Source organism: Dermochelys coriacea, chromosome 7 (assembly GCF_009764565.3).
Source record: "Dermochelys coriacea isolate rDerCor1 chromosome 7, rDerCor1.pri.v4, whole genome shotgun sequence".
Taxonomy (NCBI): domain Eukaryota; kingdom Metazoa; phylum Chordata; order Testudines; family Dermochelyidae; genus Dermochelys; species Dermochelys coriacea.
The window spans coordinates 37,444,490-37,469,802 of NC_050074.1; the positions used below are offsets into that span (position 1 = coordinate 37,444,490).

The 25,313-nt window shown below is 42.6% G+C and overlaps 1 protein-coding gene across 2 annotated transcripts in view; it reads right to left on the reverse strand.

Annotated features, from left to right (window-relative positions):
- Nucleotides 1-22,562, reverse strand: part of LOC119858378 (haloacid dehalogenase-like hydrolase domain-containing 5) — a 36,790-nt gene extending 14,228 nt beyond the window's left edge. The window contains exons 1-3 of one of the 2 annotated variants that reach the window (XM_038408860.2): nt 22,340-22,562; nt 5,527-5,733; nt 4,329-4,441 (exon numbers count right to left, since the gene is read on the reverse strand). In XM_038408860.2, the coding sequence (XP_038264788.1) occupies nt 4,329-4,441; nt 5,527-5,733; nt 22,340-22,375 (356 nt within the window). In that variant the 5' untranslated portion in view covers nt 22,376-22,562. Of the gene's footprint in view, nt 1-4,328; nt 4,442-5,526; nt 5,734-20,737; nt 20,955-22,339 lie in introns of those variants that run through there. The other variant, XM_038408859.2, reaches the window with a different exon arrangement.
- Nucleotides 22,563-25,313: the final 2,751 nt, after the last annotated feature.

The window sequence follows — 25,313 nt, forward strand, 5'->3', positions numbered from 1 at the left end:
AAAGTGTGTGAAGTCAATAAATTCTATCAATAAAGTTTACAATGCTGGCAAAGCAAGTCACATATCAATGAGCCCGACAGTTTTTGTATGAAATGGATAAAATATTTCTGGGTTTCGTGCTTCAGATCTATTGTGAGAATTCTCAGATGGAAAGTAATGGTAGAAACTAGGGCTGTCAAGCGATTAAAAAAATTGCGATTAATCACACTGTTCAACAATAATAAATATTTTTGGATGTTTTCTATATTTTCAAATATATTGATTCCAATTACAACACAGAATACAAAGTATACAATGTTCACTATTTTTATTGCAAATATTTGAACTGTAAAAAACAAAAGAAATAGTATTTTTCAATTCACCTAATACAAGTACTGAAGTACAATCTCTATCATAAAAGTTGAAATTACATATGTACAATTATGTAATAAAATAATAACTGCATTCAAAAATAAAATAATGTAATACTTGAGAGCCTACAAGTCCACTCAGTCCTATTTCAGCCAATCGCTCAGACAAACAAGTTTGGTTATAATTTGCAGGAGATAATGCTGCCCACTTCTTGTTTAAAATGTCCCCTGAAAGTAAGAACAGGCGTTCACATGGCATTGTTGTAGCCGGCGACGCAAGATATTTACTTGCCAGATGTGCTAAAGATCCATATTTCCCCTCATGCTTCAACCACCATTCCAGAGGACATGCATCCATGCCGATGAAGGTTCTGCTCGATAATGATCCAAAGCAGAGCAGACCGACGCATGTTCATTTTCATCATCTGAGTCAGAGGCCACCAGCAGAAGGTTGATTTTCTTTTTTGGTGGTTCAGGTTCTGTAGTTTCCACATTGGAGTGTTGCTCTTTTAAGATACCTGAAAGCATGCTCCACACCTTGTCCCTCTCAGATTTTGAACGGCACTTCAGATTCTTAAACTTAGGGTTGGGTGCTGTAGCTATTTTTAGAAATCTTACATTGGTACCTCCTTTGCGTTTTCTCAAATCTGCTGTGAAAGTGTTCTTAAAATGAACAACATGTGCTGGGTCATCATCCGAGACTGCTAGAACATGAAATATATGGCAGAATGTGGGCAGAACAGAACAGGAGACATACAATTCTCCCCCAAGGAGTTCAGTCACTAATTTAATTAACACTTTTTTTTTTTAAATGAGCATCATTAGCATGGAAGCATGTCCTCTGGAATGGTGGCAGAAGCATGAAGGGACATATAAATGTTCAGCATATCTGGCACGTAAATACCTTGCAATGCCGACTACAAAAGTGCCATGCGAACGCTTGTTCTTACTTTCAGGTGATACTGTAAATAAGCAGGCAGCAGTATCTCCCGTAAATGTAAACAAACTTGTTTGTCTTAGCGATTGGTTGAACAAGAAGTGGGACTGAGTGGTCTTGTAGGCTCTAAAGTTTTACTTTTTGTTTTGTTTTTGAGTGCAGTTATGCAACAACAACAAAAAATCTACATCTGTAAGTTACACTTTCACGATAAAGAGATTGCACTACAATACTTGTATGAGGTGAATTGAAAAAAATACTTCTTTTGTTTATCATATTTACAGTGCAAATATTTGTAGGAAAAAATATAATAAAGTAAACACTGTACACTTTGTATTCCGTGTTGTAATAGAAGTCAATATATTTGAAAATGTAGAAAAACATCCAAAAATATTTAATACATTTCAATTGGTGTTCTCTTGTTTAACAGTGTGACTAATCGCGATTAATTTTTTAAATTGCAATTAATTTTTTTGAGTTAATCACATGAGTTAACTAAAAATTATTCAAACACACCTAGTAAAAACAGTTAACCTGTGTTGTTCAGATCCTCAAGGACAGCACAGGTAAGGAAAGAAATCACCACACTTGCCATATCTTTTTTTATCTTTGTTTAAAGAGAAACATAAATGAGTTAATCAAAAATCAAGGCAACACCAGTTAAATACGCATTCTAAAATTGTTAATCATTTGCAAAAACAGTTTGGCTACTTCTGTAGTTAAATTACTGTCTACAAGTATTTAAAATAAGCAATTCACTGCTTCTTAGGAACGAATGGAAAGGAGGAAGAAAGGGGAAAGAGCAATGTCTCCTGTGTTGAAAAAGAATTTTTTCAATTTGTGTAGCAATGCACTTAAATGGAGACAAATCCCATTAATTTCAACCCTCGTTAATCAAAAACCATTTAATTTGTGTAAAAGCAGCACATAGTTTCTACACTCAATACTAAATGGACTTCCTTTCATATTTCATGTGACAGCACAGAAGAAGTGTTAAAAATGTTTAACAATTGAAAATTAAATGATCAGAATTTGTTTCTTTCAGAACTATCATCTCAGTCACATGTTAAAAAGTTATACTTTAAAATAAGACTATCCAATGTAAAGATATTATCTAATCATAGCTGAGGTTTATACTGTAGATTACATAGATTTTCAAATTCAGTCTTGTACAATATCCAACACACATGGTTTCTTAATATCTACTCTCTCTCTGCCAGATCCAGACAAGTAAACTAATCCCTCATGTACATGTCATATTTCCCAACATTTGTAGCAAGTACTAAAAAGAATACAAACATCCATGCTCAGTGTCTCCCTCATTAGATCTCATTTTAATTGAATATTAGTAACTTTTGTTACCCGAAATTGGGCCAGCTAGTAAGCTTAGGGAGGACTAATGACCCACCAGAGTTTGGCAGAAAGCAGTATGTTTATTATATTGATAGCTAAGCTCAAAAGAAGGGGCGGGGGGGGGGGGGGAAATCACACTCACATACTCATGCTCCCAGGACAGGCACAGCACTGGAGATGTTAGGATTCTTCAAGGTAAGTGTCCCACAGCGCAGCGATGGATGGTGCAATGAAGGTAAGTCTTCCCAAGGCACAATGGAATGCAATGTGGTGAATCACTGGCCAGCCGAGCCAGATGAAGGGCCTTCACGGAAGATACAAGCTTGTGAGTGCACTCCTGAGCACATGGCCCCTTCCCCTTTTAAGGACCTGCTCCTCATGGCCTGCGACTAGAGATGACTTGGCCGGGTCTGGTTGGTCACACTCCACCTTGGGCAGTGTTCATGCAGTGTCTATGCATTGGGTGTGTGATCGCTGCCTAATTAGAGTGCCAGACACCTTCTCTACCTGGGAGCTCTTCTGATCTTCCAGCTGTTCAAGCAGCCCATTCATCCCACAAGCATTCCAGGAGGGAGGAGGAAGGGGAAAGCCACTTCACAGGTATTCAAAGAAGGAGAGGAGACAAAAATGGGGGGGAAGTGTAACAGACCTTTTGAGCATACAGGTTATACATAGCATAGTCACACAGAGCATACAGAAAAGGAGTACCTGTGGCACCTTAGAGACTAACACATTTATTTGAGCATAAGCTTTCGTGAGCTACAGCTCACTTCATCCGATGAAGTGAGCTGTAGCTCACGAAAACTTATGCTCAAATAAATGTGTTAGTCTCTAAGGTGCCACAGGTACTCCTTTTCTTTTTGCGAATACAGACTAACACAGCTGCTACTCTGAAACCTGTCACAGAGCATACAGATCACTGATGTTCCTACAACACCTTTCACGTCTCAAAGAAACATTTGACCTTTACAGTGTTAGGCATTAGTCATGTTTTACTATACCTCTTCATGACAGAACAGGTAAAATGCATGCTAATACATTACAAAATTTTTAATGAGACACTATAGCAGGACATTAGTTGACATAGAAGATAGTGTTAGTGTTCATTATCATGTGAATTTAAATTAAATATTAACTATGGGTTCCCAGGAAAAGAAAAAATATAGAGGCAGTTTCAAATTTGAAAATGCAGCCCATTTCTGCTTTTTTTTTTTTTTTTTTTTGAAAATATTCAAGTTAACAAACAATTTCATTCATGAACTGGTATAACCTGAGACAAGTGGACCAGCAAATCTGTTAGGATCTGTAAAGTGAGGCTCTATAAACTGATTTTAGATATATTACATCATCTGTTAAATAGCATTATATCATCTCAAGACTCATCCCTGAAGCAAAACCCTTAAGCTGTGATTTGTCACTTTCATTTAGGTTTTAGGCCAGGATGATAAAATATTCCTTAAACATATACAATAGTAAGTGAAAAAAAACTGGAGGTTATTATACCAGAACATCAATTTCATTACTTTTCAATGTAGGAGGTGAACATTGTGTTAGGATTCCCTCACCCTCTAAAATACACCATGTACTTTTGCTCAAGTGACAGATGGCCTTTACCTGTTCTACATGATAATCTGAACTGGCTGAACGAAAGTACTTAAAAGCAGAAAACGTACTTTTCACAAGGATACTATTTGGCAATATCAAGAAGTGGTCCTTGCCCAGACACCAGAACGCATTTGTCATGGTAACGTTTGAACATCCGTAAAGGACTATGAGACATCACAACCTGGTCTTGTGAAATCTGTTTGGGATAAAATAAGAATTTGGTATTGCTTTCAAATCATTTTTGTCTTTGCCAGTTTTAATCAATAATGATGCAAACTGTATTTCAGTCTGTTAACCAAAAGTCACTACAGAAAATACGCCTCCCCACCTCTGCCACAATCATCATTCAATTGGTTCCCAAATTTCCTAGCCAGAATACTGTACAATACATGGTAGAAAAAGCACTCTGAGTCTTAGCTTACAAATGCACACAGCAAGCCTCCATTTTAGCATACAGAATTCCTGTATTCAGAATGGGCACAAATCATATTTTTCCCTCCTGGGTCTGCACAATCATCAAATTGAAACACCATTAAGAGACTGAACATGGAATCTCTGGACTCAGAAATGCCCTATTTCTAATCCTGGATCCGTCACTAGATTGCTGTGTGGGCCATGCTACGTCACTACACTCCTCTCTGTCTTAGTTTCAATATCCTGTCCGTGAGTAAGTGAATTTCTCTCTAACCATGTGATCTGTAATATTTTAGGATATTATTTTATTTGTAAATATATATTGTCCATGGCACCTATTGAAATGAGGATCACTACAGAGTGAAAAAAATCTTGTTCTAAACTTTAAACATTGATCTTAGCAGGATTCAAACACCTAGCCCTTGACTCACAACATGCACTTTAACCCCATGGCAAGCAGTGCCCACTCCTTCTTGTGTCATATACCATGACAGAAGTGTTTCACATTCAAGAGAGAGGCAGAAGCTAGGAGCAAGTTATCATCTTGGATGTTGATGTCCCTGCGGGAGATCAGTTTGCATGAGCAGAATTTTAGGCAGATAATTACTACCAAAATAGTAACGTATCCTTTGATATTGAGAAATACCATTAGTAGAAGTTAGTAATAATAATACTTTGCACTTCTATAGTTCCTTCCAACCAAAGATTTCAAAAGGATTTACAAAATATTTGATTTTCTCTTATGCAAAAAAGAAAACCAGAAGATTGTTAACTGAATAGCTGAAATGCATTTAATGCAAGATCCTCCCCCATTACATTTCCTCTACCAAAATTTTGAAACCTTTAAAAGAAGTTTACGTTACTCACAGGCACTCCCAAAATATGAGACAACTGATCAGCTTTCTTCTGACGAAGGCAGTTTCCTGCATTGGTGACAAATACTACAGGCACCAAGAACTGTCCCTGAGAATTAACTAGCTTTTGAAAGGCTTTTTGCGCTGCAGGAATTGGAGTCTTTCCTCGTACCAGTACCCCATCAATGTCGAAGAGAAAGCCAAAGGTAGGTATGTTGGGCTGTAACAAGAAAAAAATATGTAATTATTTCCATCACTGCACACATTCAATAAAGCTTAGATACAAACCAAGAAAAGCTGTGTGACCATCTTGAGTTCTGTGAATGGGTCATCTCATTCCATGCACCAGGTGCAACACAGATAAAACCAGACACTGCAACATGTCTTATGGTTATGGAAACACAACTGCCAAAATTAGGGGTGCAAAAAATTTTCCCCATCACAAGCCCCTTTTTACTGCCCAAATAACTGACCTCCCTAGGGATTCTTACAAATAAGAATAAGTTTCAAAATATTTCAGAACTTTGGCCCAAATTCAGCAAAACAGGCACAAGGAGATGTAAAGTACACACTCCAGAGTCAGTTAGTTTTTTGTGCCAGGGAGAGATAGGTTCTCTGTAGAGTGGTGGAAGCTGTGTTTTTTCCCTGATCTGAATATTTATCAGTATTTTGTACGTGTGTCTAATGAGAAGACTGGTGCTTTCCATCACCAACAAAACATAATACAAAGCAAATGTGGTTATCATGGTGGGTGGGCTGTGACAGCAAGTGCAGCAGAGTGTTCATTTTACACAACATTTAGATATTAAGTTTTCCCTTGCGATGTTTGATACACCCTGTTTCCAGGCACATTAAACTATAGCAGGGGTTCTCAAACTTCATTGCACTGCGACCCCTTTCTGGCAACAAAAATTACTACATGGCCCCAGGAGCGGGGACCAAAGCCTAAGCCTCACCGCCTCAGGGGGAGGGATAGCTCAGTGGTTTGAGCATTGGCCTGCTAAACCCAGGGTTGTGAGTTCAATCCTTGAGGGGGCCATTTAGGGATCTGGGGCAAAAATTGGGGATTGGTCCTGCTTCAAGCAGTGGATTGGACTAGATGACCTCCTGAGGTCCCTTCCAACCCTAACCTTCTATGATTCAGCCCCAGGCAGGGGGGCTTGTAATCTAAGCCCCGTCACCCAGGCCTGAAGCCCTAGGGCTCCAGCTTTGGTCCCGGGCCCCAGCAAGTCTAAACCAGCCCTTGCGACCCCATTAAACAGGGTTGAGACCCACTTTGGGGTCTTGACCCAGTTTGAGAACCACTGAACTACAGCTTAACACGTAGGGCTCCTCCTTCTCACACCCCACTCCAGCAAGTGCTCACCTTCCTGAATGCAAGAAATACTGTATTATAGAAGGAACTAATAGTGTAGCCTATTAAGGTTGCCCAGCACTTCTCATTACAAGACCCTATTTTCCATTGCTAATAACTTTGCTAGCCTTTAACCATTTGGGTTGAAGTTTCCCATGCTGGATGTCTGCTGCAGACAGAAGCTTTTGGAAAATTTCACACAAAACGATTCAGCCGTTCCAAGAAGGAGGCTGGAGAAAAATATGTTTTATTCATGTTAAAAACATTCTGAAGACTTTCTCTTTGAACAACTCTAGCACCTTCCTGCTTTCGTGTAGGGACTTGAAATTTGGCAGGGGGTGGCCGTTGTATCAGGGGATGAGCCTTTTGCTGTTGCTTTGAAAATGTGTCCAAATTTGGCCAAGTTACAAGCTTTTGGAAAACTGTAGTTCACACATGCTCAGATTTTAGCAGCTAACATCTGAAAAGTGTCCTCCCTGAGCATGCTCCATCCCCTCATAGCACCTGTGTATGAGATGACTGCATATCCATCATCCCCACACAGTGATGGGGCACACTCCCTCCAGCCCAGGACTATAAGGATAAAGCCAGACTTCCTCTGAAATGGCTGCTTGGAGCTGGGCACAGGAACTGAGAGCTGGGAGACTGTCTCATCCTGTGCTCTCACTGACACCCAGAAAGCATCTGATTCAAATGCAAAGGGGAAAGAAGTCAGATTAGAGGGAAGGGAAAAGAGTAGACTGGGACTGAAACAAATACTCCTGAGTCTCTAGATTCCTCTGCTGTCAGTAAATCTGGGTGAAATCCATGACTAAGTGTGTATCTCATCACCTTCTAGTGCATATGCATTATGATCATATAATTAAAGACTATCATACTATCGGAAGGGGAATGAACCACAGCTGTGTAACAAAGGAGGCCATTATCTGTAGGATCCTTTCCTTATCTGTTGTAGAAATTGGAAGATATATCGTGAATGAGGCAGGGGATTGGAGGAAGAGAAAGGATGGTCTCATGGCTAAGGCAGCTGAATGTTGTATAGCAGAGGAAGGTCTAGAATCCAGTTCTCCAAGACAAGTCACATAAATCAAATTTTTCTACAGGTGGTCACTAATGGCATTCCTCATTTTTTGGATGCCCAAACTTGCTACCTGGGGTCTGATCTGCAGAAGTAATGCACACTCATAGCTGAAGTCAACAGGAGCTGTGCTCTGAACATATGAAGTACTATGTAATACCAAGTACTGAAAAATCAGGACTGAGGCATCTGAAAATTGAGCAACCAAAATGAGTGGAAACTTTTCACATTCATCTCTGTGCTTCAATTCTTCATCTGTAAAATGGGGATAAATACCATACGCCCCCTTCCTCTCACATGGGTGTTGTGAAAATAAATTCATTCACATTTCTGAAGCACTCAGATACCGTAGTGATAAGCAGCATGGAATAGCCCATGAGAAGGTAAAGCAAAGTGTGACTATCATACAGTAAATAAGGCATAGGGCCACACACCGAACAATGACGATATTCAATATTTTGAACACCTGCTCTTTAAATGAGCACTGTCCATCCTCGGCACGGAACGAGGAAGGAGCTTATAATGTAATTACAAGACAATCAAAATGCACACACAAGAAGGCATTTCCTAACTTTTGAGAGTTTGACTTAAAAAAAAAAGTTCTTTTAACATAGGGTGGGTTTTGGTTTGGGTTTTTTTTCCTTTTGTTAATTTTATTTAAACTAGGCATGAGCTGTTTATTTAAAAAAAAAAAAAAGTCAAAAGATTTTCTTGGTGTTAAGAATTCAAACTTCTCCACCCAGAGAGACATTCACTACAATACCATACTCTCTTCCCTTGGGCTTCTGATGCACAATTTGGGAAATGCTGCCCTAGATAACCACGTCTGTTGAGATCCTATTACAAAAAACTCTCTGATTCTCATACGGTCATCTTTTTAAATAGGAATGTTAAATTCTAGAACTAATATTGTCATAGCACATTGCAGTGCTGTTCTTGACATGAATTCTGCTCCAACCCCTCAGACAGAGACATAGACTAACACCTACAAGATCTCTATCATGCATTCTTACAACTACAATACCCACCTGCTGAAGTGAAGAAACAGATTGACAGAGCCAGAAGAGTACCCAGAAGTCACCTACTACAGGACAGGCCCAACAAAGAAAACAACAGAATGCCACTAGCCATCACCTTCAGCCCCAACTAAAACCTCTCCAACGCATCATCAAGGATCTACAACCTATCCTGAAGGACAACCCATCACTCTCACAGATCTTGGGAGACAGGCCAAGTCTTGCTTACAGATAGCCCCCCAACCTGAAGCAAATACTCACCAGCAACCACACACCACACAACAGAAACACTAACCCAGGAACCTATCCTTGCAACAAAGCCTGTTGCCAACTCTGTCCACATATCATCATAGGGCCTAATCACATCAGCCACGCTATCAGAGGCTCGTTCACCTGCACATCTACCAATATGATATATGCCATCATGTGCCAGCAATGCCCCTCTGCCATGTACATTGGTCAAACTGGACAGTCTCTACGTAAAAGAATAAACGGACACAAATCAGATGTCAAGAATTATAACATTCAAAAACCAGTCAGAGAACACTTCAATCTCTCTGGTCACTCGATTACAGACCTGAGAGTGGCTATCCTTCAACAAAAAACTTCAAAAACAGACTCCAACGAGAGACTGCTAAATTGGAATTAATAACTGGATACAATTAACTTAGGCTTGAATAGAGACTGGGAGTGGATGAGTCATTACATAATGTAAAACTATTTCCCCATGTTATTTCTCCCCCCTCCCAACCCCCACTGTTCCTCAGACGTTCTTGTTAACTGCTGGAAATGGCCCACCTTGATTATCACCACTAAAGGTTTTCCTCCTCCCCCCCCTTCCTGCTGGTAATAGCTCATCTTAAGTGATCACTCTCCTTACAGTGTGTATGATAAAACCCATTGTTTCATGTTCTCTATGTATGTATATAAATCTCCCCACTGTATTTTCCACTGAATGCATCCGATGAAGTGAGCTGTAGCTCACGAAAGCTTATGCTCAAATAAATTTGTTAGTCTCTAATGTGCCACAAGTACTCCTTTTTTGCGAATACAGACTAACACGGCTGCTACTCTGAAATCTGCATTTGTTGTATTTGATACACATTTCAGTACATAATTCCTTGATCTAAAAAGAAAATGGTTTCAGGTGTTAAGGTGAAAGTCTAGGAGCAGCTTGAGTGAACACAGTTACATGCATTTTTAAGAAGTCATGAAGCCTTACTAAATAACTAATATACTGTAGTTATTAAATAATGATGTATTTCTTTAATAGGCTGTTCTTTATCTTTTCTGGTGAATGTAATGCTGATGCATGGCAATCTTAATTCTGAAAGCTAAGGCGTTAGAATCCTTTCAGTTATGAGCTATATTTTTTTCAGTTACGCAAGATTAATTATGAAAACTTCGCTTCATCTCAATATGCATTCCATCTCCTGTAACAGGGTCAGGCCAGATGGCTACAGGAGAGTAATCAAAGGCAGATATATTAGCCCCAGAATAAGTAGGTCTCTTTTCCCTGGGTAAGGTAACAGGGAAGGTTCCAGAACAATCAGGAACCTTCTGGAAACAATTAAGACAGACAGGCTGATTAGAACACCTGCAGCCAATCAAGAAGCTGCTAGAATCAATTAAGGCAGGCTAATCAGGGCATCTGGGTTTTAAAAAGGAGCTCACTTCAGTTTGTGTTGTGCACGTGAGGAGCTGGGAGCAAGAGGCACTAGGAGCTGAGAGTGAGAACACAGACGGTTGGAGGACTGAGGTGTACAAGCATGATCAGACACCAGGAGGAAGGTCCTATGGTGAGGATAAAGAAGGTGTTGGAAGGAGGCCATGGGGCAGTAGCCCATGGAGTTGTAGCTGTTGCACAGCTGTTCCAGGAGGCACTCTAGACAGCTGCATTCCACAGGGCCCCTGGGCTGGAACCCGGAGTAGAGGGCGGGCCCGGGTTCCCCCCAAATCCTCCCAACTCCTGGTCAGACACAGGAGGAGTTGACCTGGACTGTGAATTCAGAAAAACGGCCAAGCTAAGGGCTGCTGTGAAGCTCCAAGGCGAGCAAATCTGCCAAAAAGCACAAGACTCACCAAGGTAGAGCAGGAACTTTGTCACACTCCCTAAAGCCAATTTTACTCTTTTGGAGGGCAGACAGCTGTTAAGTAATTTACAAAAAGAAGAATTTAGGTCAACCAGCAGATCTTCCCTTAATGGATTACTGGCCAAGCACAGGTACAAGGAAGTCCCAAAATCATCTACACATCAGCCTTTAACATCACTGTTGAGAGATTCATTGAATAAGACTCTGACTTGGATTCTAGAAGACTTAAGTATCACCATTAGCTGTGGTTTGAAGAATCCATTTCATTCTGTTAGACAAAGAATGCAGAGAACCAAGAAGTTTCAAGCATATTTAATAGCACCTGGCATAGAACCACGAACTTGTGATTTTTTTAAAAATTCATCTGCCTCGGCCACTTCATCATCACCAATATTGCATCTCTGCCAGCTGAAAGGACTGCAGTAATGCAATATTGATTTTCAGAATCTAGTAAATGAAGGAGAAACAAAGGGAAAATATATCACAGCTCTTTCACCCCATCTCAAGTGAATGCACCTATACCCTTTACTCTTAAAGGTGAGCACCCAGAAGCAAAAGTGAGAATTGTAAACCAAGCGATATGGGATTCAGGGGATAGTGCATCCAGAAGACTTTTTGGTTCAGGTTCCATTCTCTGAGAACTGAAAGGGAGAAAAGCTGATGGTGTCTGTGGCAAGAACAGGAAAAAAGGGGGTGTGTGTGAAAGGACAAACAGATGCAGGCTGGGAATAGATAAGCTTTCTGGGGCAAGGACTGTCTCTCTGTTATTACTCCTGGGGGAATTTTGCACCACTGCACACATGCAGAATTCATGTCCAGCACAGATTTCCCCTCCGCCCCGAAAATACATTCTGCCTGAGAAGTGCTGAAGTTCTGCCTTTCACCCACCAGAGACTGCTGTGGCACAAGAACAGCCAGCAGCTGGATGCGTTCATCAGAGCACCCTGCCACCAAGCCAGGTCAGGACAGACAGAGTGGGGCACATGGGGCTGCTTAGGGGGTCATGGACTGGGGTTCAGAAGGGTAGTCAGGGGACAGACTGGAGCACAGGCTCAGGAGCTAGTGGGATGACAGCACTGAATCAGGGACTGAATGGGAAGGGTGTTGCAGGACCACATGGAGACAGAGGCAGATGTGCCTGATTGAATGGGAGAGGCTGAGGGTCAGCCAGGGTCTGGATGGGGGAGGTTTCCCAACTCCCTAACACTCCCTCTTCCACCCCTCAAAAAAAACAAAACAAAAAAAAAAACGTATTCCATATTTCTGCCACCTCCATCCAACAACCCTCCAGCTTCACTCCCACACTCCTTCCCTCTCCCTCAGCTCCTCTGTTACCTGACTCCCCCAAGCCTGCACACTGCTTTTGAGGGGTGTGGGAAATATGTTTAAATGAATTACTCAAAGTTCTGTATTAATAAGCCTAGTAAGGAATCTATTTGTTGAAAAACATTTCCTAAATGTTTTTTTTTTTTTGGTCTGTATTGTTACAGACATACTTGCCGACAGGTATTTTGAAATAAATTACCAAAATAATTGAAACTGGTGTGACTATATTGTGCTATTTTGACAAATAAAATATGCAGAATTTTAAAATATTGTGCACAGAATTTTTAGGCACAGAATTCCCTCAGGAGTATGGATATGTTTTTGTAATGCGTCTAGCACAATGAAAGCATGACCCATAACTAGGACTCCTACGCATAACTAATAAAGATACAATTGTTTACCCTCTGATGACGGAACAGGATAACTGCTTCTAAATTCCACCACAATTAATACTCCCATTCCTGGCTAATGTGACAAAGCTCTGTCCTTGCCTCCGTGGGTCCCGAGTTTCCTGGTGGATTTCGCTAGCCTCAGAGGCTCACTGTGACCCTGCACGTAACTCTTCTCTCTCTAGAGACAAGGGTCACAGTCTACTGAGCCATTTTCATCATAAGCCAGTGAGGGAGGTAAGGAGAAGTTATCCTTCCTTGCACAGTCTCTGTTGTCTCCCAGGCTCAGTGATTAATCGGGGGGCAAAGATGGGGGGGAGGGGAGTAGCCTGGCCAACTTTTACTCCGGGCTCCAGCCCAGGGACCCTTATAGTATCAGCTATGGTAGCTGACCTTTTAGAAATATAACATGTACAATTCTCTGGGCTACTTCCCCCACAGCAGCCCTCACTTCCTCAAGCTCCACTTCACCCTTACCTCAGGGCCTCCTTCCTTGTGTCTGATATGGTGTGTACTATATCAGCCTCTCCAACAGCACAACTTCCTCCCACAGCTCCTGACATGCACACCCACCTGACTAACTGGGAGGCTTTTCACTATTTTCAGCCAGCCCCTGATTGGCTTCAGGTGTCCCAATCAACCTAGCCTTCTCCCTGCCTTCTGGAAAGTTCTTAATTGGCCCCAGGTGTCTTAATTGACCTGAAGCAGCTGCCATTTCACTTATCCTGGTACCAGGGATTTGTTTAGCCTGGAGCTAATATATCCATCTCCCACTGCTTTTCTATAGCCATCTGGCCTTGCCCCGTCACACTAAGGACATTCAGAAGGACAGAAATGAGAGGACTTCCTCTGCAAAAGCATTTCTTTTTAGCAAACCTCTAGGGTGTTTCAGCTCCAAAGTGATAAAATCATAGGAGATAAGAGACTCCAGGTCTTATGAGAGGGGCAGATAATATGGCTCAGGATCCTTTTCCTGCTCAAAATCTATGGCGTCCCTCTGAGGAGAAAGCCCTTTTCTTCCTGCAGCAGAAATTTAGGAAGGGGTCCAGAGAAGATGAAGTGGCCATCCATTCCCTAAAGAGCTAGAGGTGTTTGGAGAGCTTGACTGGCTAAGTGTGGAAGAGCAACAAAAGCTTATGGGGCTTTCCCAGAGGGACATTAGAATAGATGAATGAATTGATGAGAGACACTAAGCAAGAGAGCAACCAACTTCCATTCTGACCACTTCAGTTGCACAGAGCACCTTGAATGTTGTCTGATCCTCTACAAACAGAGTGGGGAGAAATGTCCACAGACCTACCCATGCAGCCAGGAGTCCCATGCTAGATCAGTTATCTTTGACTAAAAGAAGCATAGTAAGTAGGTCAAGGTATGGTACGGCAGTTCCATCAAGTCCTAGAAACCTACACATTCTCCAACAGGGGAAGGAAGAACTGGGTTGCTTTCTGAAGAAAACTGGAAGACAATGACTTTAGAGTTGAAGCATAACAGCACCCACTCCCTAATTGGTGGTGGGCTGATCCTGGATCAGGAGTCAAAACCTGAGAGACACGCAAAGGTGGAGGGGTGAGGTCAACTCCCACAGATGGATAGAAAACTAGACTACCTGCGGACCCTCCAAGTCAATATACACTGTTGTCTTTTCCTCTTAGAAATTATGGGTTTCCTTCACCTTCCTCTGAGCATCTGGAATTGGCCACTGGTCAAGACAGAATACTGTCCAGTATGAACTGGAATTTTGATGAGGGCAGCAGTCCATCTATGCATATTATCTCCTACAGTTGACCATAACACAGGCTTGAAAGGAAGGCACAAGAAACTCCATAATAGACAGTTATGAAATGCCCATAGGGGAAATGTCTTCCTAATCCATGTCATTGGTTGAGTTAAGCAGGAAAGTTCCTCTCTCATTTTTTAGCTCATCTAAACTAACCATGCATGTTAACCGAGCACAAGTCCATGGGGCCGGACGTGCTGCAACCGAGAGTGCTACAGGAGTTGGCGGATGTGATTCAAGAGCCATTGGCCATTATCTCTGAAAACTCATGGCGATCGGGGGAGGTCCCGGACGACTGGAAAAAGGCTAATGCAGTGCCCCTCTTTAAAAAAGGGAAGAAGGAGGATCCAGGGAACTACAGGCCAGTCAGCCTCACCTTAGTCCCTGGAAAAATCATGAAGCGGGTCCTTAAGGAATCCATTTTGAAGCACTTAGAGGAGAGGAAAGTGATCAGGAACAGTCAGCATGGATTCACCAAGGGTAAGTCATGCCTGATTAATCTAATTGCCTTCTATGATGAGAACTGGCTCTGTGGATGAGAAGAAAGCAGTGGACATGTTATTCTTTGACTTTAGCAAAGCTTTTGATACAGTCTCCCACAGTATTCTTGCCAGCAAGTTAAAGAAGTATGGGCTGGATGAATGGACTATAAGGTGGATAAAAGCTGGCTAGATCATTGGGCTCAGTGGGTAGCGATCAATGGCTCCAGGTCTAGTTGGCAGCCGGTATCAAGCGGAGTGCCCCAACGGTCGGTCCTGAGGCTGGTTTTGTTCAATATCTTCATTAATGATCTGGAGGATGGCGTGGACTGCACTCTCAGCAAGTTTGCAGATGACACTAAACTGGGAGGAGTGGTAGATATGCTGGAGGGTAGGGATAGGGTACAGAGGGATCTAGACAAATTAGAGGATTGGGCCAAAAGAAATCTGATGAGGTTCAACAAGGACAAGTGCAGAGTCCTGCACTTAGGACGGAAGAATCCCATGCACCGCTACAGACTAGGGAACAAACGGCTAGGCAGCAGTTCTGCAGAAAAGGACCTAGGGGTTACAGTGAACGAGAACCTGGATTCGAGTCAACAGTGTGCCCTTGTTGCCAAGAAGGCTAACGGCATTTTGGGCTGTATAAGTAGGAGCATTGCCAGCAGATTGAGGGATGTTCACAAGTGAAATCATTGACAAGTGTGCCTACAGAACAAGATTAAAAAGGGAAAGGGAAGAACGGGGAAGATCAGTTTTAAAGCAAAGAATGTTGATTTATTCAAAGTTAGATTTTGCTGTTTAAACTGCCTGCTGCTAAATACACAGAAAGAGCATATATAAAAGTACTGAATACTCAAGACTGTAAAACTATAAAATGTATGAGTTTAATTTTTCCTTTACAAAACACAAGAACTCTCTCCTGACAATGTCCACTTCATCAAGCAGTGCTACGAGAACAAGGAGGGGAAATGCAGACTATGATACTCAAACAGCACAAGAAAATGCAAGTACAATTCTTAGTTTCTTCCTTTTTTTTTTTTTTTTTTTGCAAGATCAAGTGAACAATGCAAAAATTGACTGCACTGTCATAAGACTGGCACACAGAATCCTGCTTTATTAGCAAATCCTTAATCTTTTCATTAGATTGGTTGCCAAACCTCATGATAGATTTTTAGGAAGCTTTAGATAATCACTGGTTCATAACAGGTAGAAATACAGCAGCTTATCAGTGGATGAAAATGGCTATTCCTTCAGTAGGGAAGGCTCACCAACTGTGGCAGATATTGGCAAGGGAAAAGCAAATTATATTTTTGACTTAAGGAACGTACTTAAAATAAATTAGGCTCAAGACTTTAAAAGTGAATTATACTGCAGCTGAAGCACTGATCTTCTCTGAGTAAAGTGATGACAACAGGAGCACAGTTGACTAAGCACAACCTACTTAATGTTATGGTTACCGGAGGAGTTGATTTGAGCCATTTTATACAGCATTTGAAAACCAGTGTTTCCTCTGAAGACTTAGCTGCTAGAGTTGTTAACACTGATGGTTCAATCTGTAACACACTTCTTTCTTAATCCCAGTTCTGCTCCAAAACATTGAAGATTAGACATCTGAAGTTTTTTGGCTGAAGGCTACTTCTGGCTGCACACCCAAATATAGCTTCTCTTCATGACTTCTTCAGCTCATTAACTAATAAATTGCAACAAGTGTACAGTATGGTCCTGACAACTCATTTAAAGATAGTAATTTCAAAAAGGCACCAGTTTCTTTTGCTTTATTTTGAGAGGCCTCTAAAGCAGGGGTTCTCACAACAAAATTTTTGGTGGCCTCATAGTGCAGCCACCAACTCTTGCTGGTGGCTGCGCTGACAATTTTTCCTAAAATTCTTAATTAACTTTGGAAAAAACAAATAAATATGCACATATACGTGTCCAAATCATTGTAATTTATTTACGTAGGGTTTTTTCCGACTCAGTAATAAAAATAATATATAGTGGTCTCTATTCTTTATTGGACCTAAACAGAATAGAAACACAAATAGGGTGCTTTGCATGTTCTTGTTTTTTTGTTGTTGTTTCTTTTGCTTTTTTGGTTGCTTTTTTTTTTTTTTTTTTTTTAAACTTGCTAGATAGCAAATCTGCTGCTGTGAAGAGAGAGATTCACCAGCTGCTTACACCTCCAGTGTTTGTGTCTTCAGAGGGGGGCAAGGCCCAACCCCCACTGCTCCCCCTGGAGAGGAGTCACTGCTCTCTTCCCCCCCCCTCACCCAATCACAGCCCAGGAGGCTGTGGCTGCAAGAAAAGCCCCTGGTGGCCACAGTGGCCACATTTGAGAAATGCTGCTCTAAGGACAGTTAGTGAATGTGAAGTAGATAGCAATTCAAATTTTCATCTCTGTGTCTAATGGTTTTCTAGATCCCTTAGCCTCATCTACACTTGCAATATTCTTAAATCTCCCACCATTGCACTAACATTAGTACAGTTCCATCAGTGACAGCAGAAGGTTCATGCAGACACAGCCATGATAGCAAAACTGACTACTTCTTCCCTACTTCTCTGCCCCATCCATCTACTCAGCAGTCCTGACTACTCACTACCCGCTTCTAATATTGACTGACCTGCTCTGTCTCCTCCCCATTATATTGAAAAAAAAAAAAAAGATATAAACCACTTGCTTTGTATTTCCCCATCTCACCTATTTCCTCTCACTACTGCTCTAAGACTTTCACTCTCTCTATAGCTTAAGAGTGACTGTGTTAAGCACAGGGTATAAAAGTAAGATTTATGTAAGCAAACAGAAGGAAAAATTAAGAAAAAATATCAAACGATTTAAATTAATGTTTTGGAAGGCAGAGCAGAAGTATTGCCTTGAAATGTATGGCAACTTGTAGGGTCAAAATTTGAAAACCCCTTTTACTATGGGTAAAATGCCTTGTAGAGCAGCATTCCACAGTTACAAGTTTCAATTAAGTTTCCATTATGGGCATGATTTTTCTGCCCTCTATCGCCAACTAAAAAAAAAAATAAAAGAACAACAGCCTCAAAACTGAGAGCTGGATCAAGGTAGATTTTCTTCTTCAGATATCTGAAGTGATTAGAACGGGAGAGTTCCAAATCATAAAACTTCAGAAATAGAGATGACTGAATTCAAAAATGACTTTTTTTAAAACCAATTTTCAGCATGACAGAAAAAAGGAGAGCGATGACTAAATTAATTGCATTAAGCTTGTTGAGATCTAGCACACAGTATAAAAATTATCTGATCTAAAGTCTAATTTCGTAAGTCAGTATTTTAAATAGGAGCTTCAGTGTGGTCCATCAGGCTCTGGTGAGCTACTTTTGCTGGTCAATGCCAGAGACCAGATCAAGAAAAAGGTGGCAGCTGGAGAAGGAGCTCTTCATTCCCTGGGTCTCCTGCACACAGCTTACCTACCCCAGGAAGTGACAAAGCAATTCCTATAAATGGTCTGTCAAGGAACGCATACTCTTATGGCACAATTTAAAAATTAAATAATTACAAACAGAAATCCACTGAAAGGTCACATTTCTAGCTTAGGTACCCGAAGCTGAAGGCAATGTTAAAACAAAAAAAAATTTGCTGAGGTGCTTATCCACATCATCTCCTCCTCCCTTGATGACTGTCCCTTCTTCATGACCTCCAAGGGTCTCAGTTGAGCAGACCACTGTCACCTACCCTGTTTCCTTGGTACATGTGGAAAACATCAGCCTACCCTCAATCTTTCCTGTCAGTCAGTTCAAAACCATACTTTACAAAATATCTGAGTTGCTTGAACCTTTCTGTCCTATCACCTTTCCATTTTCAAATCGAGTGAATTTTTTTTTCAGTTTTGTCTCAATCTCTTCACATCTGCTTTTTTAAAATTTTAACTATTTCTTAATTACTTTCTCTAAATATTGTATTGTGGTACATTTATATTTAAAACAATAATCTGATTAAATTGGCTTTTTAAAGACTTTCATGTGTATCTGGGAAGTAAATGGCCACCACTGCCCCTGCGCTGCTAACTTACTGACATGCACACACCTATACAGCACCAGATACATTCAGATCCAAGATCAACATCAAGAGCCGCCAAAGAAAAAACTAACAATACAGTCCGGAGATGATGACAGGCAGAAGTCTACTCACCTGCCTATTACCCATTACAATAAAAAATAAAACCCTAATACTTTACTCTTCTGGCCAAAAATAAAAAGCCAAACACACCATTTCTTACCCTTAGTACATATAGTTTTGCAAGATGGCACTAATTAGTGAGCTTTCACATATTTTGAAACAGTACAATTTTGGACCAGTGCTCAAGAAACGTCTGGTTTGGTTTGGTTTTTTTTAAAGCCTATTTATACTGGTAACAACTAAGTCCTCACCACTGAAACTGTTATTATATAAACAGATGTATCAAAGACTACAGCCAGACAGCATATATTCTACCTCAGATTTTGAACAAGAACATATTTTGTTCAATATTCTAAAACAAGTTCAACTGCAGCTCACACTAGGTTTTTGCAGACAACTTCCATTTATTATTACATTTAAGCCATAATGAATTTGTACAAAAATCTGAAACTATTCACTTACCTACCACCATGCTAATAGTTACTGGGGGGAGGGGGCCAGAGGGGTAATTTCCACCATGTAAGCCTGTTTATATACCATTACTATCACCTCTAGCATAACATTATTGTTTGGCATCATATTGGAAGATCAGACTGTGAACGTTTGCAAAGAAGACTCCCTCAAGTACTTATGTTTCACTTCCACATATCTGTGTTTGAACAGGAGCACATCTCTCAGTTTTACAAGCACTTCCATGAATCTTTTGAGTACCAGAACTATTTTGCTTTGCAATTCTTACTCCCTGGATATTTATAGACCACAACAAAACATGAGAGAAGTACAACAGAAAATGTTCTCATTAGTGTAATTACGATACAAGCATTTTGTTATTGTCCATCAATTTCAAGGTTACAAAGATTATTAGAATATTCCTGTTGCTTGAAAATTACATTTTTACTTTAGCAGCACTTGACAATAGATGCTTAATAGCTTTGCGAATCCATAACCGATACCATCACTATCAAGAAGGCACTAGCAAAGAGGATTTCCGTTATTCTTGCATATCAGCTACTCACATTAGCTTCAGTCGACTATCTATGCACATAATTACACCGTCCAGCAATATATACCCGTGAGGCACTATCCCAAAGCTTCATGAACATGCAGAGTGCCTGTCAACACCAGTATGCATCATTACAGTCTTATAGCCACAGGACAGAGCTGCTCACCCACATGACAGCGTGCCAAAAGAGAAGAAACCCTCCAGACGCTTGCGCACCCCACGAGCATCCCTGTTCTCGGGACGGTGTCAAACCTCAGCGGGGACAGCTCAGATTCGAGCTGCTTCGGTTTCACTCCGGTTCCCTTCCGAGCCATGATAAAGCGCAGCCGGGGGGATGGGGCAGAGCTGGCCCGAGCATCCTCCCCGGCCACCGCTCAGCTGCGCGGGGATCGCCCGGCTCCATGCGCTCAGCCGGTGCGAGCTAGAAGAGCTCCCCGCCCCCGAGCCCCCGGGGGATGCCGCCGCCTGTCCCCGCGCCACGAGCCCTCTGCCCCGGGGTGCGGAGGCGGCTGCTCCCCGCGCCTCGACGCCGCACCCGGGGCGCCCCGGAGCCCTGCACCCCGCTTACCTTGGTGCCGCCTCCGCTCTCCCCGGGGGGTGGCGCGGCGAGGCCGGCGGCAGCGGCGGCGGCGGCGGCGTTGCAGAGCCCGCCGAGTCCCGTGGGCCCGGCCGGCCGCCCCCCGAGCCAGCTGCGGAGCAGCGGCAGCACCCTCCGCATGGCCCCAAGAGCGCGCGCGAGGCCCACAGCCCGCCCGCTCGCCCGCCCCTGCCTAAGAGCCGCGGCGGCGGCGGCCGGTTCAGCAAACTCGGTCCCCTGGCCCCGCCCTGCCGCCCACGCCAGCGACAAGGGGCGGGGCCTGTCTCCCGCCCCCTCCCTCCCTCCCTCGACGCCGCTGGCAACCCTGCCGGGGTCACGGCCCCTAGCTCCACCCACAGCGGAGGTGGGCTCCGCTTTGGATCCCGTCAGGAGCCGACCCTGCCCCACAGCTGATGGGTAGGGGGAGTTGTGCTGCCGGGGGGGCCCAGTCCCTCCATGCACCGAGCTCAGGTTGGGTGCCCCCCCCCCCGAGTGCGACACACATAGAGGTAAAAGGAACAGGGGGACTTGTGGCACCTTAGAGACTAACACATTTATTTGAGCCTAAGCTTTCGTGAGCTACAGCTCACTTCATCGGATGCATTCACATGGAGGTGTAGCCCTGGGGGTCTCAGGGTATTAGCCAGACAAGGCGGAGGGACCAGCTCGCCTTCAGGGAAAGGGACTCCCAACATCAGAGCAAAATGCAAGCACATATTGTAAGGAACCAGTCAAGGAAGACTAGCCTGCTTCCACCCCTGTAGTTATAGGACAAAAAGAAGAGGTTAGGCCTGGACTAAATTTAGGAGAAGCTGCTATGCAACATTTTATCAGCATATTTAATCCATCTCCAGGAGAGGGAGTAGCTATGGCAATGGAAGAAGCTCTCCTAGCAACATAGCACTGTCTTCACTGGGGATTAGGTTGAATGTTTCACACCCCTGAGCAACGTAGTTAAACCCATGCAAGTCTGTACTATAAACCTGGCCTTAGCTAATTACAGTGTTGTAAGAAGCCAAAAATCCAGTCTCTCTCTCTTCAGTCCAGGATTTTTAGTGTCTATCAGAGTAATGAATTTAAACTCTGAGTGAAATTTTAAAAAATATTTTGTGAGGGAAAAAAACAACTCAAAGCAGCACCGGATGCAAAACCTACAGACATATCTCCACTGCTACTGTGATCAACACTCCCCACAACACACCTTTCAAGATCCATGGGCCTATCACAACATGTGGTATACCAGTGCACTAAGTGGTCCAACAACAACTATGTGGGTGTAACAAGACAATCATTAATCACTTGAATGAACTCACACAGGAAAGTGATAAAAAACAAAATCACCTGTGGGAGAATGCTTTTCACAAAGCGATTACTCTATATCTGACCTATCAGTCCTCATCCGCAAAGAAAAGCTACACAACACTGCACCTGGGAGTGAGACACTGGGTCAAACAATAAATTTAAACTAAACGATCTGTTCCCTTGCATTTTGCTGTGATACTATGAGTGCCTTTCCTAGACCTGAAGAGGAGTTCTCTGTGGCTTGAAAGTTTGTCTCTCATAAACAGAAGTTAGTCCAATAAAGGATATTACCTCACCCGCCTTGTCTCTCTGACACACAGATGTCATGCCATCCGGGCGCACACACACACTCTGCCCGAGACCATCATCTCAAGGGCCATAGCATTTTGTATGTGAGAGCAAGAAATATGATGCAAACTCATCAATGTGACATCTTCCATGTGTGTGACAGCACGACAGGGGTTCTCCCCTTGCAGCTCCTGCACAAATCAGATGCAGGACAGAACTGTTCGACCTAGGCAGAAACAAAAACAGATGTGTCAACAGGCACTAATCTCCATGATAAACCACATTCTACACTCACTTCAGAAAGCTGTGCTAGGCACTGTAGGATAGGTGCAGCAAGGCACAGCCTTCTGAGGCTTCCATGGAGTTCTGCATGTAGAAGCAGTTAATTGTGTGCACCCAAAACAAGACTGTGGGTGCTATTCACTGTTCCAGGTGCACTGGTGAAAATTGCAACAGTAATTCTCAAGTAAAGGTGTACCCTAAGGCCTTGGATACATTAGCTAATTTCATAGCCATACTTGCCACTAGCAGTTCCAAAACTGTGAGCTGTAACGCAAACAGGACACAGGCATTTTTACCACACTGGTATCTTCGGGTAAATACCATTTATGGAGTTTGCAGCTGAGAGAACATTCAGCCTAAAAGAACTCAGCTGGTGCCAGTCAAGGCTGGTATCCGAGCACCTGGGAACTGATCTTCCGCTCAAGTAATTTCTGAACAGGGTGTCTGTTCCTCAACAGGGGGTTCAAGCAGCAGTCACAATTTGCATTTCACTTTCACATCACAGCTTTTTATACATCTATTTAGTCCTTTCACTACTGAACAGTATGGTGGAACTTGTACATATTTTTTTTATTTTGCCTTTTCTTCATAGTCTAATAGTTGTTTAATCATTTTGACATTTTTAAGTGCTTTCCCCCCCTTCACACACCATTATGCTGCCACCTTACTTCACTTTGTGATGTTTTGTAGATTCTGCCTCTTCAGTTTTATCCTTCCCAACCATTTTATACTCTCTTTTCCTTTATCTATGTTACAATTTTTCTTCCACTTCCTAGCATATTAAATATATATACTATTCTAATGCTCAGAGGCCTTTTTCGCAGTACTGCCAATGCTAAAGTTCAAAAGTCTGACTTAGACCCTCCCCAGAAGATCTTGTGTTTTTTTAAAAAGTGGTTTTGGTCCCACTGTCCACCTCCAGTGTGTCAGACAATTACACCAACTTTTGTAAACTCATATGGGGCAATTTTTTACCCCCTGTTCCAGGAGGTCTTGCTAGAAAACCCAACCAGAATCAGAGCCCGATTGTGCCAGGCACTATACAACACAGAGAAAGCCCCTGCACTGAAGAGTTTACTATTCAGTGCAAAGCATATTGGGGCATTTGTGACACAGGAACTGGAAATAGGACTCTCCACGCTCACTTCGTATAGGGCATCAAGGTTCCTTCCCCACTCTGAACTCTAGGATACAGATGTGGGGACCTGCATGAAAAACCCCCTAAGCTTATTTTTACCAGCTTAGGATAAAAGTTCCCCAAGGTGCAAACTATTTTACCTGTTGTCCCTGAACCGTATTGCTGCCACCACCAAGCATCTAACAAAAATAACAGGGAAAGAGCCCACTTGGAAACATCTTTCCCCCCAAAATTCCCCCCCAAACCCTACACCCCGTTTCCTGGGGAAGGCTTGATAAAAATCCTCACCAGTTTGCATAGGTGAACACGGACCCAAACTCTTGGATCTTAAGAACAATGAAAAAGCAATCAGGTTCTTAAAAGAAGAATTTTAATTAAAGAAAAAAATAAAAGAATCACCTCTGTAAAATCAGGATGGTAAATACCTTACAGGGTAATCAGTTTCAAAACATAGAGAATCCCTCTAGGCAAAACCTTAAGTTATAAAAAGATACAAAAACAGGAATATACATTCCATTCAACATAACTTATTTTATCAGCCATTTAAACAAAACAGAATCTAACGCATAACTAGATCGCTTATTAACTCTTTACAGGAGTTCTGACCTGCATTCCTGCTCTGGTCCTGGCAAAAGCATCATACAGACAGAGAGAACCTTTGTTTCTCCTGCCCTAGCTTTGAAAGTATCTTGTCTCCTCATTGGTCATTTTGGTCAGGTGCCAGCGAGGTTATCTTAGCTTCTTAACCCTTTACAGGTGAAAGGGTTTTTCCTCTGGCCAGGAGGGATTTAAAGGTGTTTACCCTTCCCTTTATATTTTTGACATAGGGGCTACCAAACATCCATTAAATGGGAACAACTGTTCAACTCTGTTGAGCTGAGCAGGATTCAAACTGGTGACCTACTGGTGAAAAGCTCTGTAGCTCACTGGCAATACCCCAAAGTATGTGAGCACTATATGGGAGTGACTCAGGACATTTTCTTCTTTAAGTTTGGCAAATGGAGATTCAGTCCTGCCTGGAATATTGGCAGAGGGATAGCTCAGTGGTTTGAACGTTGGCCTGTTAAACCCACGGTTATGAGCTCAGTCCATGAGGGGGCCATTCTGCCTCAGGCTACTCTCCCAGCCAGCAGCACCGTGAGCACCCAGGAGATTATGACAGCTAGCAGTTGTACTGCACCGTCTGCTGCCAGCTTGCTCCTTCCTCCATGAAAGCAACGGCTTACAATCAATTTGTGCCTTTTTCCGTGTGGGCACCATATTGCTGTCAGCATCGTCATCCACCCGCCGCCATACCATGGCGCAAGCATGGAGCCCACTCAGATCACCACAGCAGTTGTGACCGCTCTAAACACCATGCGCATTATCCAGCAGTATTTACAGAACCAGAACCAGAACCTGCAAAAGCAGGCGACGGCAGCGCGGTGAGGAGAGTGATCAGGACATGGACACAGACTTCTCTCAAAGTACAGGCCACAGCAATTTGGCCATCCTGGTGGCAATGGGGCAGGCTCATGCTATGGAACGCTGATCCTGGGTCCGGGAAACAAGCACAGA